Here is a 13,245-nt window from a genome sequence, read left to right on the forward strand (position 1 = left end):
ATTTATGTGCTGGAATTGCTTATCCTCAACATCTCGTCTTATGTTTGGTTTGAGCAAATCCAGGCGACATCTTGGCCTTCGGTTGAAGAACATTATGGCTGGAGCTTGGTTGGTGACTGCATGTGTCGCATTCCGGTAAGCAAACAAGAAATTATCCACCTTGTGTTGTAGTGGTATGTCGTCATTATGCATTGCTTTATGGCCTTTTTAAAGGTCTGAACAAACCTCTCAGCCAATCCATTTGTGGCTGGATGATATGGGGCAGATGTGTAATGCTTCACCCCATTATTCCTCAGAAACCTCCGGAAATCCTCTGACACAAACTGTGGCCCATTGTCGGAGCAAATCTGTTCTGGCAAGCCATTCCTGGCGAAGATGGTCCGTAGGACTGCAATAGTTTTCTCCGTGGTGGTGGAGGACATTTTGATGACCTTTGGCCATTTCGAATGGGCGTCCACAGCGATTAGGAACATTGAGTCCATAAATGGACCAGCAAAATCAATGTGTACCTGTTGCCATGGAGATGAGGGCCACTCCCATGGATGTAGCGGGGCCTGTGGTGGAGCGTTTTGGACCTTCTGGCATCCTGTGCATCTCTTGGTCATATCCTCGATTTCTTTATCGATTCCCGGCCACCACACAAACGCCCTGGCTAGGCTCTTCATTTTTACCCCTCCCAGATGACCCTCATGAAGCTCATTGAGCACTCTATCTCTCAACTTGGGTGGAATTACCACTCGGGATCCACACATCAAGGTCCCCCGGCACACTGACAGATGTTCTCTCCTTGGCGAGAATGCTGGCAACAGTGAGTCGCCATGTGCTGGCCATCCCTTCACCATCAAATCATAGACCCGAGAGAGTGTCGGGTCATTTTGGGTTTCCTTCTCTATACTTGAGTTTGTAACAGGTAGACATTCGACTATGGTCGCATGGAATATCTCAACAGGGTCCACTGCAGGTGCTTCCTCTACCGTAGGCAACGGTAGGCGCGACAGCCCATCAGCGTTTCCATGTTGTTTCGTACCCTTGTACTCTATGTTGTACTGATGTGCCCCGAGAAAAAGTGACCATCTTTGCAGCCGTTGCGCCATCATCACCGGAACGCCCTTCTTTGGGTTAAAAATGGAGACCAGGGGCTGATGATCAGTCAGTACGGTGAATTTCTGCCCGTGCAGATAGTGATTGAACTTCTTCACCCCCCACACCAGGCTGAGGGCCTCCCTGTCAATCTGGGCGTAGTTACGCTCGGCTGAGGTTAACGAGCGCGACGCAAAGGCTATTGGCCTCTCTGAACCGTCAGGGAATTTGTGTGACAGCACCGCTCCGATGCCATAACCGAATCGGTAGTGTTGGATTGTAGTGGGCCAATACTTCTTTTGAAGTGATTAGGCATTTACATTTCTGAAAGGCACGCTTACACTCATCACTCCATTTCCATGTTACTCCAGTTTGCAGTTGGGTGTTCAGTGGGTGCAGAATTGTAGATAAATTCGGCAAGAACTTATGGTAGTAGTTCACCAACCCGAGGAACGACCTCAGTTGCCACACATTTTCTGGTGCTAGAGCCTTGACTACAGCCTCAATCTTGTCCGGCGACTTATGCAACCCTTCCTCGTCAATCATGTGGCCACAATACGAGATTTGTCTCCTGAAGAACTCGCATTTGGGGCGGTTGGCTCGTAGCCCATATTCCTGTAATCTCATGAGCACCTGCTCCAGGTTGGCAAGGTGTTCACTGTCATTTTCGCCCGTAACCAGGATGTCGTCCAAATAACACTGGGTCCCCAGAATCCCTTGCAGGACTTGTTCCATCGCCCTCTGCCAAATAGCTGGGGCTGATGCTACCCCGAATACCAGTTGATTGTACTGGTAAAGGCCTTTGTGAGTGTTTATCGTGAGGTATTTCCTAGACGCTACTTCCACCTCCATTTGTAGATACGCTTGGGCCAGATCAATCTTTGTAAAGCGTTTCCCTCCAGATAGTGAGGCGAAAATATCTTCTATCCGTGGAAGTGGATATTGTACTGTGTGCAGGACTGGGTTCACAGTTACCTTGAATTCCCCACAGATGCGAACCTTCTTCGGTTCCCCAGGCGTGCTGCTCAATGATTTCTTCATTACAGGAATGATGGGTGTGGCCCACTCGCTCCAGTCCACCTTGGACAGCACACCCGAACGCTCCAGATTCTCCAGCTCTGCTTCAACGGCTGGGCGAATCTGGCCTTAAAAAAATTTTGGGTTTGCGTTATCTTCGCTTTTTATCGTTGCCGTTACTCCTTTTAGAGTCCCAAGTCCTTGTTGGAACACCTCTTTCGTGTCAGTTAGAATTTTTGACAGTTGTCCAGGTGTGACATCATCATCCTTTTTATCAGTCACAGTTAGCGCCTGAATGGAATGCCAATCCAATTGTATTTTTCGGATCCATTCACGTCCCAATAATGGTGGTCCTCCATCTGGTAGTATATATAGATACAGTTTCTGTGTTTCCTTGCCGTTGTATTCAACTGGCACCCTTATTTTTCCTCTGGGGTAGACTTTTTGCCCCGTGTATGTCTTCAATACAATGGACGTGTCCTTCAAGGGTATGTGTGAGAATAGCCACTCATAGTCTCGTCGATTCATGACAGTTAGGGCTGATCCTGTGTCCAATTCCATCTTTACTGGGGACCCTGCTATCATGAGGGTGACCCAAATGGTTCGGTGATCCTCCTTTGCGATCACGTTGTGTAACTTTAGACAACTTAGTCTCCTGCTCCCGGAGTCCTTATCACTCTCCTGATCTTCCGAACTACTGTCTGTCAATTTCTTTACTTTCTTGTACTTTTCCTTAGTAGTTCTTGTAGTGTTGGTTTTCTTTCCCGACCTGCAGACTCTTGCTATGTGTCCCATTTTCCCACATTGCCTGTATACTTTGTCCTTAACCCAGCAGTCCTTCTGATCATGGGTTGTTCTGCCGCAGCGATAGCACTTTTCTGCTCCATACGCCATTTCGTTAGCGCTGTATTCCTGTGGTTTCTGTTGTATTGCCACAGCTCCCCGTGCTGCTGCTTCGTAGGATACTGCCACGCTGAAAGCCTGTTCTAGCGTCAGGTCCTTTTCCGAAAGTAGTCGTTTCTGGGTTCCTTCACTCTGGAGCCCGCAGACAAACTTATCCCGCAAGGTGTCTGCCAGTCCTGCTCCGAACTGGCAGTGCTTCGATAACTTGCGTAGTTCCGTAAGATAGTCAGCATTGCTCTCATCTTTGTGCTGGTTTCTTTTATGGAACTTGAATCTTTCTGCTATCAGCAGCGGTGTAGGGTTTAGGTGTTCCTGTAAGATATTAACAATCTCCTCAAAACTTTTCTCCATTGGTTTAGCTGGGGTAATTAAATTCCGCAATAGGCCGTACGCTCTCGCGCCCATCAAATTTAATAATACCGATGCCTTCTTTCCATCGGCCACCTCATTTGCCTCGCAGTACACTTCAATTCTTTCCACATACGTGGTCCAGTCCTCTCCCTCGTTGTCGAAAGCAGTGATGCTGCCAATTTTCGGCATCTTGGGTGATTTAAAATGGCGCCTCCCGCGCTTTTTCTTCTTCACCAATGAATTAAAATGGCGCCTCCCGCGCTTTTCCTTCTTCCCCAATGGAATAAAATGGCGCCTCCCGCGCTTTTCCTTCTTCCCCTTGCTGCCACGCTGCTCCTAGCGTTCTACAGGGTAATGGCGGCGACCCGCGGCTTCGGCGCATCTCACTTTTCCTTCCCCGCGTTCTATCCTCTCCACGCTGCCCTGTTCTTGAGCACCAACCACGCCCTGTGCGCTCCACCCTCTCTCTCTTTCCTCCCGACGACGCTGCACGGCCCCTTTGCAGAGCCACTCGATCAAGCCCGCCGCAGTCCGGAAGGGTCAGCGCACTACCTGCTACCAGCACGACTTGCTGGAACACCTCGACTGGGGAGCCAGACCCAGCTCTCCACAGCCTCGCCCAGCTCTCCACAGCCTCCCCTGCAACTCTCCAATGGATCCCTGGGCGGTTGCTCGCGGTCGACGCCCGCCGTTCTGACTTCGACCTCCAAGAAGCTTCTCTTCAGGGAAAAGATCCCCGTGAGGTGATGCAGTACTGCAGGTGAGTTCAAACCTGCCCGTCGCCAGTGTAGTGTCCGAGGATCAATAATACTCAGACTGCAGGAGAACAATAAAACAGGTATTTACTGAACAGAGAGTAATTCAAGACTGAAATACAGAAGCCTGCTATGGCTTTATATACAGGGGTGGTCACTGCCGGTACTGCAGTATAGAATCAGTTCTTCTCTTAAAGGCACATACACAACAGGCCTGACCATGGAACAATGTAAAGGAGCTGCACTTTGTCAGACATGTGTCAGCTCCTTGAAGTAGCCCTACAGCTGAGCAATAACCAGAGGGTAATGTCAGTGGAAGTGAAAATAGCTATCACTCTGCACTTCTACTCACAACTGGTCAACTTCTGATCATCAGTAGGATAAATCAGACAATTTACAGTTTGCCAGTGCATCACTGAAGGTGTCCTTTCCTGTCACGTATCAGATTCAATAGTGGCATGTCACACCAGTTAAAGACCAGATTTGGCTAGTTGTGTTGCATTCTCCACGTACAAGATGCCATGTGTGGAGATGCAGACAGTATCCTGCCTTTTCTCAACAGAAGGGGTTGTTTCTTCCTCAATGCTTCAGACGGTATGCAACCATCAATAAAAAATCATGCAAGCTGAAGCTTGTTTTCCAAGGCTTGTTTATAGACGCACACCTCCAGAGGGAATCAAAGGTTCTACAATTATTTGAGGTGGGGGGAAAACCAAATGTAAGGAAGGTTCCTGGAAGATATGGGCTACTCACTCCAAAATGTGGCTGATTACACCTTTGCTGAGCCCCCACCCCCTACAAGAAAGGGCCTATGACATCACATTTGGAAGAAACAAATGTAATAGAAGATCTTTGTCTTGCTAAAATGTTCCCAGTGTTTTGACCATTCTGGTTGTGCCTTGTAGCATTACCTGGAGAGAGCTGTCAGAAAGCGTTGCACAGTGTTGTCATTGAAAGGCATACACATACTTGATGCAAACAAGCTGCAGCAAAGTTCCCCACTTCTTGTGCCTGCATGAAGCCCCTGCACCATGCCAGCCAGTGACCTTAGCAGCACAAGTTGCAACTGATCAATCATTTTTCTTCTTGAGACCTGCACATGGCCTTTGCCCTGCATTTTTTTGCACACAAGACTAAGTATATTTTCTGCATTATTATGTACAGAATAATTTGTTTATTACATTAACAAATACTGCTGCAAACTTTAGTTTTCAATATATGCTTGTATTACTGTAAGAGTGCATTTGTGCAGCATGTTTTTTGCGATGCACCCTTGTGTTTTGTGAATGAATGATTAGTGTTTTTTAATGTGATTCTCCATGTCATGACCTATTCAAAGTAGTAGATGTGAACGTTTCCTGTGCAATGTCCTGACGACCTGATTACAATTTCACTGCACCCCCCCCCACGTGTTGCAGACCTCTGTCTGCATGCCAAGATTAGCTTATCCTGTTCCGGCTGTAGGGAGCTTGCATTCTTTGGAGTGCTTCTCTTGTCAATTGCACTAGCTGGCAAATGACTGGCAGTGACTTGAGAGCCACATACCACTTTCTATGTGTCAGCTGTGGCTCAGTTGGTAGCACTCTTGCCTCTTGAGTCAGAAGGTTGTGGGTTCAAGTCCCACTCCAGAGACTTGAGCACATAAAGCTCGGCTGACACTCCAGTGCAGTGCTGCGGAAGTGCTGCACTGTGGGAGGAGCCGTCTTTCAGATAAGATGTTAAACCGAGGCCCCATCTGCTCGCTCAGGTGGACATAAAAGATCCCATGTCACTATTTCAAAGAAGAGCAGGGGAGTTATCTCCGGTGTCCTGGCTAATATTTATCCCTCAATCAACATCACTGAAACAGATCATCTGGTCATTGTGGGAGCTTGCTATGTGCAAATTGGCTGCCGTGTTTCTTACATTACAACAATAACTATAGTTTTTTTTTAAGTACTTCATTGGCTGTAAAGTGCTTTGGGACATCCTGAGGTCGTGAAAGGGGCTATATAACTGCAAGTCTTTTTTTACTTCTGCTACTGGAGGCTGAGTCCAAACTCGGGCCAATGATCTATCTGTGCAGAGACTGTTGCTGCAAGACCTCTGAACTCATCCTTCGTGCCTGTCTGTCGTGTGTTTCCATGCTGGCCTATTTCATTTTTTGGACTGGGGATCTCGGTGCCCCAACATCAGCTTGAGAAATGTTGCAACTGTGTTTACTGCCTGTGTACCTGACTGCTCTTCTGCAGATGCCACTGTTACTGTATGCTGCTCATTAGCATCCTTCAGTTCAGGCAACCTTTGCTAACCGATATTGCCTGATTGGATGGTAGGTCTCAGTTCAATACAGACCAGCATGTGTCACCTTGTGTCAGTGAGACAGGTTCCTTCATTTCACTGGTGACCTTGTAAAGTCCGAATCACGAAGCAATTTAACAGGGCCCATGACTATGCTGTAAAGGCCCATCTGTTCTTATATCATCCGTGAATCACACCCTGTGTTGTTTCATCAAACACACTAATACCTTCCAAAGTGTGTGTCTGAGCTGCCCCTACTTCGAGTGATGTATGTGGCAGAATGCTGAGTTGAGAGTGATAGCCCTGTAGTGCCAGGTTCCTCCTCCTGGGTTTATTGTCTTTCCGTTTAAAAAAATAAATGAGACGGGATGATTAAAGGGACATTGTTATCCATATTGTTATTGCAGTGACAGTATTGCTGTGTTTAGAACTTTTAAAATACTGCAGTTAGATTGAAGGGGAGAATAGACTGAGCTTTTGGTGATCAGCTATTTACATTCCTGGTCAGCGCTGCTTAGCTGTTCAACCATCTTCCTCACTGGAACTTTGCTCAGAGTGCGTACTCTATTTTTAAATGCACTATCGATCCAGCTACTTGGAATTAGCACAACTAGTTGTAGTTGTAAGTTATTTCCGCCCCCCCTCCCCCCCTCCCAATTTTCTCCCTTTCTCTTTGCTGACCTTTGCAGGGTTACCTTTTTCAAGTGGCCATCCCTCATGTCTGAACATAGAGAAGCTATTTGACTGTGGATGGCATCCCAGCCAAATGCAATCCTGTCCTCCGCATCCACACGTTCACACTTTCCAGCAGGAGTCACTCGGTAGTGATTGCCGTAGCTGATTTGACCTCGCCACAGGTTGGGGAGCTGAAGCCAGCTGGAGCACCCCCACTGCTACTCGGCTGAGATCCGCTATCTTGGTACAGACCAGGTTGTGAATCTGGACCTCCTGATCTTTATGACTCAGTACCACACTGGGTGGTGTATTTACCCAGTAAGGCATTGGAGGGCTTTAATTGTAACTTATTCTGTGCTGGTAAAGGAAGAACTCAGTTAGGATGTCAGTTGCATTGTGATGATACGCTGCAATTCTGAAAAGCCACACAGGAAGCAGACAATTGTACTGTAGATCTGAGATGATGCTGTGACAAAGCAGCCGACTATGTGCAAACAACTGCCATGTCACAGGAGTAACATATGCTGAAGGCACTTTGAGTGAAATGTCAGGGCATATGCTTACAGTTGTTAATAATACATGTAAAATATTTTAGACAGGGCACCAGATTGTTTATGTGCATAGCCACAGCTGGAGTTTGTCAGCTGCTGTGGAATGTGAATGCTGCCACTGTGTCATAATGAGGACCTGTGTGCCCAAATCTCAAGCACGCTTGCAAATTATATTGCAGATATCTTCTAATGAGGCAATTAGTTTAGTCGCACATCACAATCATAATATAATAGAATCCATTAACTGACTAAATATATGTGAATATCACCAACAGTTTCTATTGTGTGCATAAAATGTTCTTTCAGGATTAGCAGGAATTCATTTGGAAAAATTAATGTAAGGATTCATAAAATTTAGTATGAAACAATGATGAGCAAAAGCTGCTTAAAACGTCCAGCACTCCAGTAACTAACACTTTTGTTTTTATATGTTCACATTTTTAAGAGAAATGTGAATACGCTCAACATTTGCTGCACAAGCTCTTTATAGGCGCAACAAAAGAAGTTGGTGCACAAACATAGGATTATGTTTGCTCAGATGTAAATATATTTTTAAAACCGTAAAACTGAGCTTTTTGTAGCTATTGTTCTACAAGATTGTTATCTGTTAATTCTAGAAGTATCAATCTACTGATCTATTCATTTGCATTAAAATTGTGGTGTTCTTCGCTAGCCCCTCCTGTTCTTGCTGTTGTGTACTCTCACATTTCACATCTTTGATTTTTATTTCTTGTTCTGATTCCTTGTTTATGTACTGATATATCCCACCTCTGTGCCCTTAACGGAAAAGAGTGCACATACCGCCATCCCTGTCTGTTTCATTCCCAGTTGAATCAGTGCCAATCCAACCTAATTTTCAAGGCTTAAGATATAGTGTTCATCATCTACTGACTCTTGTGGAGACCTGTGCTGATTTTCTGCTCAGGGTATTTGGTCTTTGCTTGTGGAGCATATGATTTGATGTCATAAGGACTGCTAACATTTGAGACACAACATGCAGTGGGGGGCACATTCCTTGGTTTTGAAAGATATTATTAGTCCAGAATAACCAATTGTATGGTTCCATCCATTCTTTATTAATGAGCTCTGAGTAGAATCTAAAATTGGGAAAATGGGCCAAATAAATCGAAGCAAAACATCTCTCACAGAAAGACCGTCATTAGCCCTGTATAATGAAATTATTTATCCTGCCAGTGCTGAGTATTGCACTTGAAAGCAACAAATCTGGAGGTCTTTAGAACTATTACTTAATTTGCACAGTTAACTCTAATAGTAAAATTACCAATTTTAATCTTGGCTATACAATTTTGCTCTCCTACTCAGGTGATGCTCCTTTCCAATGTCAGTTGTGTGATGCCAAATTTAAAATCAACTCAGACCTAAAGAGACACATGCGCATCCACTCTGGTGAAAAACCCTACCAGTGCGACTTTTGTGATTACTGCTGCGCTATGAAAGGCAATCTCCGATCTCACATCCGTGTAAAGCACAGCATGGCGAACACTTTCAAGTGCCCACAGTGCGACTTCCAATGTGGGAACAAATCCACGCTGCGGCAGCACACAAGGACCCATCAACCAGATAAGCCGATAAAATGTTTGCAGTGCAGCTACTCCTGTTCCAGTAAAGGATCTTTGAAGGTACATGAAAGAATTCATTCTGAAGATCGACCTTTCGGGTGCAAATTTTGCTCCTTTGATTCAAAGCAACGTAGCAACCTTCTTATGCACCTAAAGAAACATCATAGAGGTAAGGATAAGCTGAGTGCAGGGAAGAAAGATGTTGATGGGCAAAAGCAAGGCAGTTCAAGGTTAGTGGTCAAACTGGATGCCAAAAAGCCTTTCAGATGTGATATGTGTGAAGCCAGTTTTGTCAGAGAAGATTCACTACGCAGCCATAAGAATCAACACCGTGATTTGTCCCACACCAATGAAAACAGTGCACTAGCAGTTCTACAACTACAGATGCATCATGAGAACCAAACCAATGCTTCTGTGTCTAATCATCTTCAACCAAGATCAGTCACATCCTTTAGCAAAGGAGAGGTGAAGATTATAGTTAGCCACCAGCTGAATCCAACCAGCAGTATTGTTCAAGCAGCAGTAAATGAACATCATACAATAAGAAATACTGTGGTGTCTGATTCCAGTCATCAGAACAGGGATGATGTGACCTCTAGCAACCAGTTGCAACTGTTACAGCAGGTCAGTTTGATTGCTCCAACCCAACAAACCATATCCCAGAATGAAGCTGAAACAAACTCATCTTTAGAGCAGGAAGCCACTTTACTTAGCCCTATTGATTCAAGTGCTACTGACAGTCTCCATCAGGCTCTAATGCAAACCACAGCAGTTGCTAACCATGGATCTTCAAACAGCCAGTCATTCATCACTGGTTCTACAATCAACTGCTCAGACCTGGATGGGCTAAATGCCCTCATTCAAGAGGAGAGTAGGGAGGTCACTGTAGTTAGTGATGCTAACCAGACTGCTGCAACCTCCTCCTCATCATCATCCTCAGCATCACCCATCTTCTCTTCCCCATCTCCTCAGATGCAGGGACCTAAACAAACCTATTCTATTGTTCCAGCAGGGGGTCCATCCAGTGTTACCTGCTCAGTATTACAGATTCCATCTCACAATTCTTCAGCTACAGGATTCTCCTCACAGTCTGAGGAAACAAACAGTCTTTTGGTATCCAGTATTGGCATCAGCACTTCAGGAGTGATTATACAGAGTCTTCCAATAGTTGTTTCAACAGCACAGCAACAGCAAAGTGATGAGCAGCTCTCTGAGCGGGCTTTCTACTCTGATTCCAATGCTCCATCAGCCTTAGTGCTACACGATACTTCACAGCTTTCTGATAGACAATCAATGCACCTTGCCTCTGGTGGGGACAGCACACAACCTACCTGTTCTGTATCCGAAACCCAAGGGTGGACAATGTAGAGTTTGTGGCCCAGAATTTGCGGTCCTGATGACGGCTTTCAACGTCATTTCACCTTTGAAACTGACCACAACTTCAGAATTTAGCGCATGTGCAGCCTAATGCAGAAATCTTAAAGTTGCAGTCTGTCATTCACAACGCCTCCGCATGCTGCGCTGTGACCCCCCCCCCCCCCCCCCCCACAGAGCCGGCAATCAGTGAAATCTCTCAAATCATGGAAACTGATGTAAACTTTGGCTCTTCTACAGTAATTACACTGTTGAATTCCCCACCAAAAGTTAGACCCAAAGGGATTAGGTGTAACTGGGGTTTTAACAGTGTATTGACTGCTAAACAAAGGTTATGGCCCTGAAAAACTAATTTTAATTTTTTGCAGTATCAAATTTATCCATTTTAATTTTTTAAAAAATAACATTTTTAAGAAACTTTTTTTAATTATTTTTTTTTCAAAGTTTGTTCATCTTTATTTCAGATTTGCTTTTTCCCCATTTGAGAGCCCCAATCTTTGTTTTGCTCTCCCTAACATTTTTTAAAAAGTTAGAATTTTAAGAGCTTACCCACTTCCTTGTTCGCTGTCTGTGAGAATTCTGCCTTTTGATTGGCTGCTTAGACAGCTTGTTGACATCACAGCAGCTCGCACTAGGGGATCCCCACTATAGTATGTTGATTTAAATTACATGTCGGAAAACCGGAACTTCTCAACACAAAGATCACAAGATCTTTGTGCAAAACTGACTTCAGGGCCAGCGGCGAACGCCTTTGCTTCGCCGCTGACCGCAAATTCCGGGCCAGTATTATATTGTTGATTTGGATTCCTGAATGTGATTGACTAAAATGCAATGATGAATCGGAATCCAATGCTTGTTGAGTTCTGTAGACAGCTATAGTCCTCCAATTTAGGCGTGATTGTTTTGCACAGTAGACCATAAGATGAAACCATTGCAAAAATAAATGATTTCATTAATAGTCATCTGAGATCCTGAACTAGCTCTGGTGATGGTTGACAGAGGTCCTATTCAAGCCTTAACCTTAATTGATATTTGAAAATGTTATCCACTGTGGTCTTGGGTTGGTCCCTATCCTAAGTACCTCATGGTAAGTGTACACTGCAAAATAGGAGGAGAAGCAAAATCGTCAGTGAATCATATCTTGTCCTATGAAGAGTCTCTCTTGATTTCACCGCGATTGAATAGCTCATTGTTGAACCAAACCATTCCGATCGGGTGGGGTGGGGGGTTCCAGTTTTGATCCCTGGTCTGTGTGGAGTTATCTGGCCTTAATTGAATCAGCAACGGAGGTGCTACAACTGATATTCAACAACTGTGGACTCTGGAAGAGTTCCCATCCTGATTGCTATCTTCTGCAGGTAAGTGTATGTATGGCTGTCATGATGTTACTGTCTAGGTTCACAGCTGAGGAATGGACACTTGTGCAAAGTACTGTAAATTGGTCTTTATCCATGTAACTGTCTCCAGCATGAATTAGCTGCTTCAGGAGAGAAGAGAAGTTTGAGAAAGAAGAACAGTGGCTTTTGTCAGACCTTAATAAGCGACATTGACTGACTGTAGCAAAGTAAGCAATGTGGACTGTACCACCTGGAGGGAGGCAACATTGAAGTAGGAAGGGGAACAGGGTGTAAAGTTTCCTCTATATGATGTATTTCAATCTTTAATTGAATCTAATAATGCAGTTGGTCACAATCATTTTCTAGTGGATTTAATTCTAAGCTAAAATTATTTAAACCAGTAAATTATAGCAACCAAATATTTGACTGTCCTTGAGACAAGAGATGAAATGTTCAATCGATTAATAAGCTGGACTCTGATAAAATACAGTAAGCATGTACAAATAATATTGTACTTTAATTGAGGAACATCTTGTATATTTTTGAGATGTTACTATTTTGTATAATTTCTATGAATAAATCAGTAAAACACCACAGACAATAAAAGATAACTGATACAAGAAGTATAATCTTGTGGGTTTTGTCTTATCAGTTAAGCATTCTTCTGAAATTCAAGAGTTTACCATGGTCATTATAAAGTGTTTTATCAAAGACCAACAGAGATCGAAAGGAAACAAACCCCAATGACCAGCTGGGATTGATCACTAAATAGGAACATTGACCTAGAGTTTCCTTCGCATCTACGGCTAGATACACATGTAGTCTGGGCATAAACCAATTACTTGGCTTAAAAGATTGTGGAATTTTGGGCGTATGTAAGCTACCTGTGTAACTACAAGACGCCTAAAACTCCTTGATTGTTTACTTCTGTCCATCAAACCCTACCTCAAAAGGAATCTCCGCTCACAAATCTGGCCATGCCCCAATTCTCAAATGTGAGTATTCTCCAATTGTGCTTGTTCGGGGGGTGGGGGGGTCTCTCATCATTGCATCCAAATTTTCAGGCACAGCAGGAAACAGACATTTTTCTGGTCCTTTAATTGCAAATTTTTGAGCATTTAAAAATTTTCTGCCGTAAATATACGTCCCATTAAAAATTGAATCACTTCCCTGATTGCTATGCCTGGTGTGCATGAATGATGGTAAATGAGTTGAAACTTAAATTTTGAGACTCAAAGAAGAAATATGCTAGTGTGGGTTCAGTGTTTCCTTGGGCCCCAATTGTTTACGCTGATTTATGCCCACTTTAAGTTTGGGTGTATTCTAATGAGATTGGGAGGAT

General features: G+C 44.3%; 1 protein-coding gene across 1 annotated transcript in view; it reads left to right on the forward strand.

Annotated features, from left to right (window-relative positions):
- zfp64 (zinc finger protein 64 homolog (mouse)) overlaps window positions 1–12,705 on the forward strand; it is an 88,594-nt gene extending 75,889 nt beyond the window's left edge. The window contains exon 6 of the mRNA XM_086005299.1: window positions 8,936–12,705. Coding sequence (XP_085861425.1) covers window positions 8,936–10,560 — 1,625 coding nt within the window. The 3' untranslated portion in view covers window positions 10,561–12,705. The remainder of the gene's footprint in view (window positions 1–8,935) is intronic.
- The last annotated feature ends 540 nt before the right edge of the window (window positions 12,706–13,245 follow it).

The sequence above is a fragment of the Somniosus microcephalus genome, chromosome 13, assembly GCF_052327205.1.
Source record: "Somniosus microcephalus isolate GS21.2 chromosome 13, FLI_Smic_1.0, whole genome shotgun sequence".
In the NCBI taxonomy this organism is placed as follows: Eukaryota; Metazoa; Chordata; class Chondrichthyes; order Squaliformes; family Somniosidae; genus Somniosus; species Somniosus microcephalus.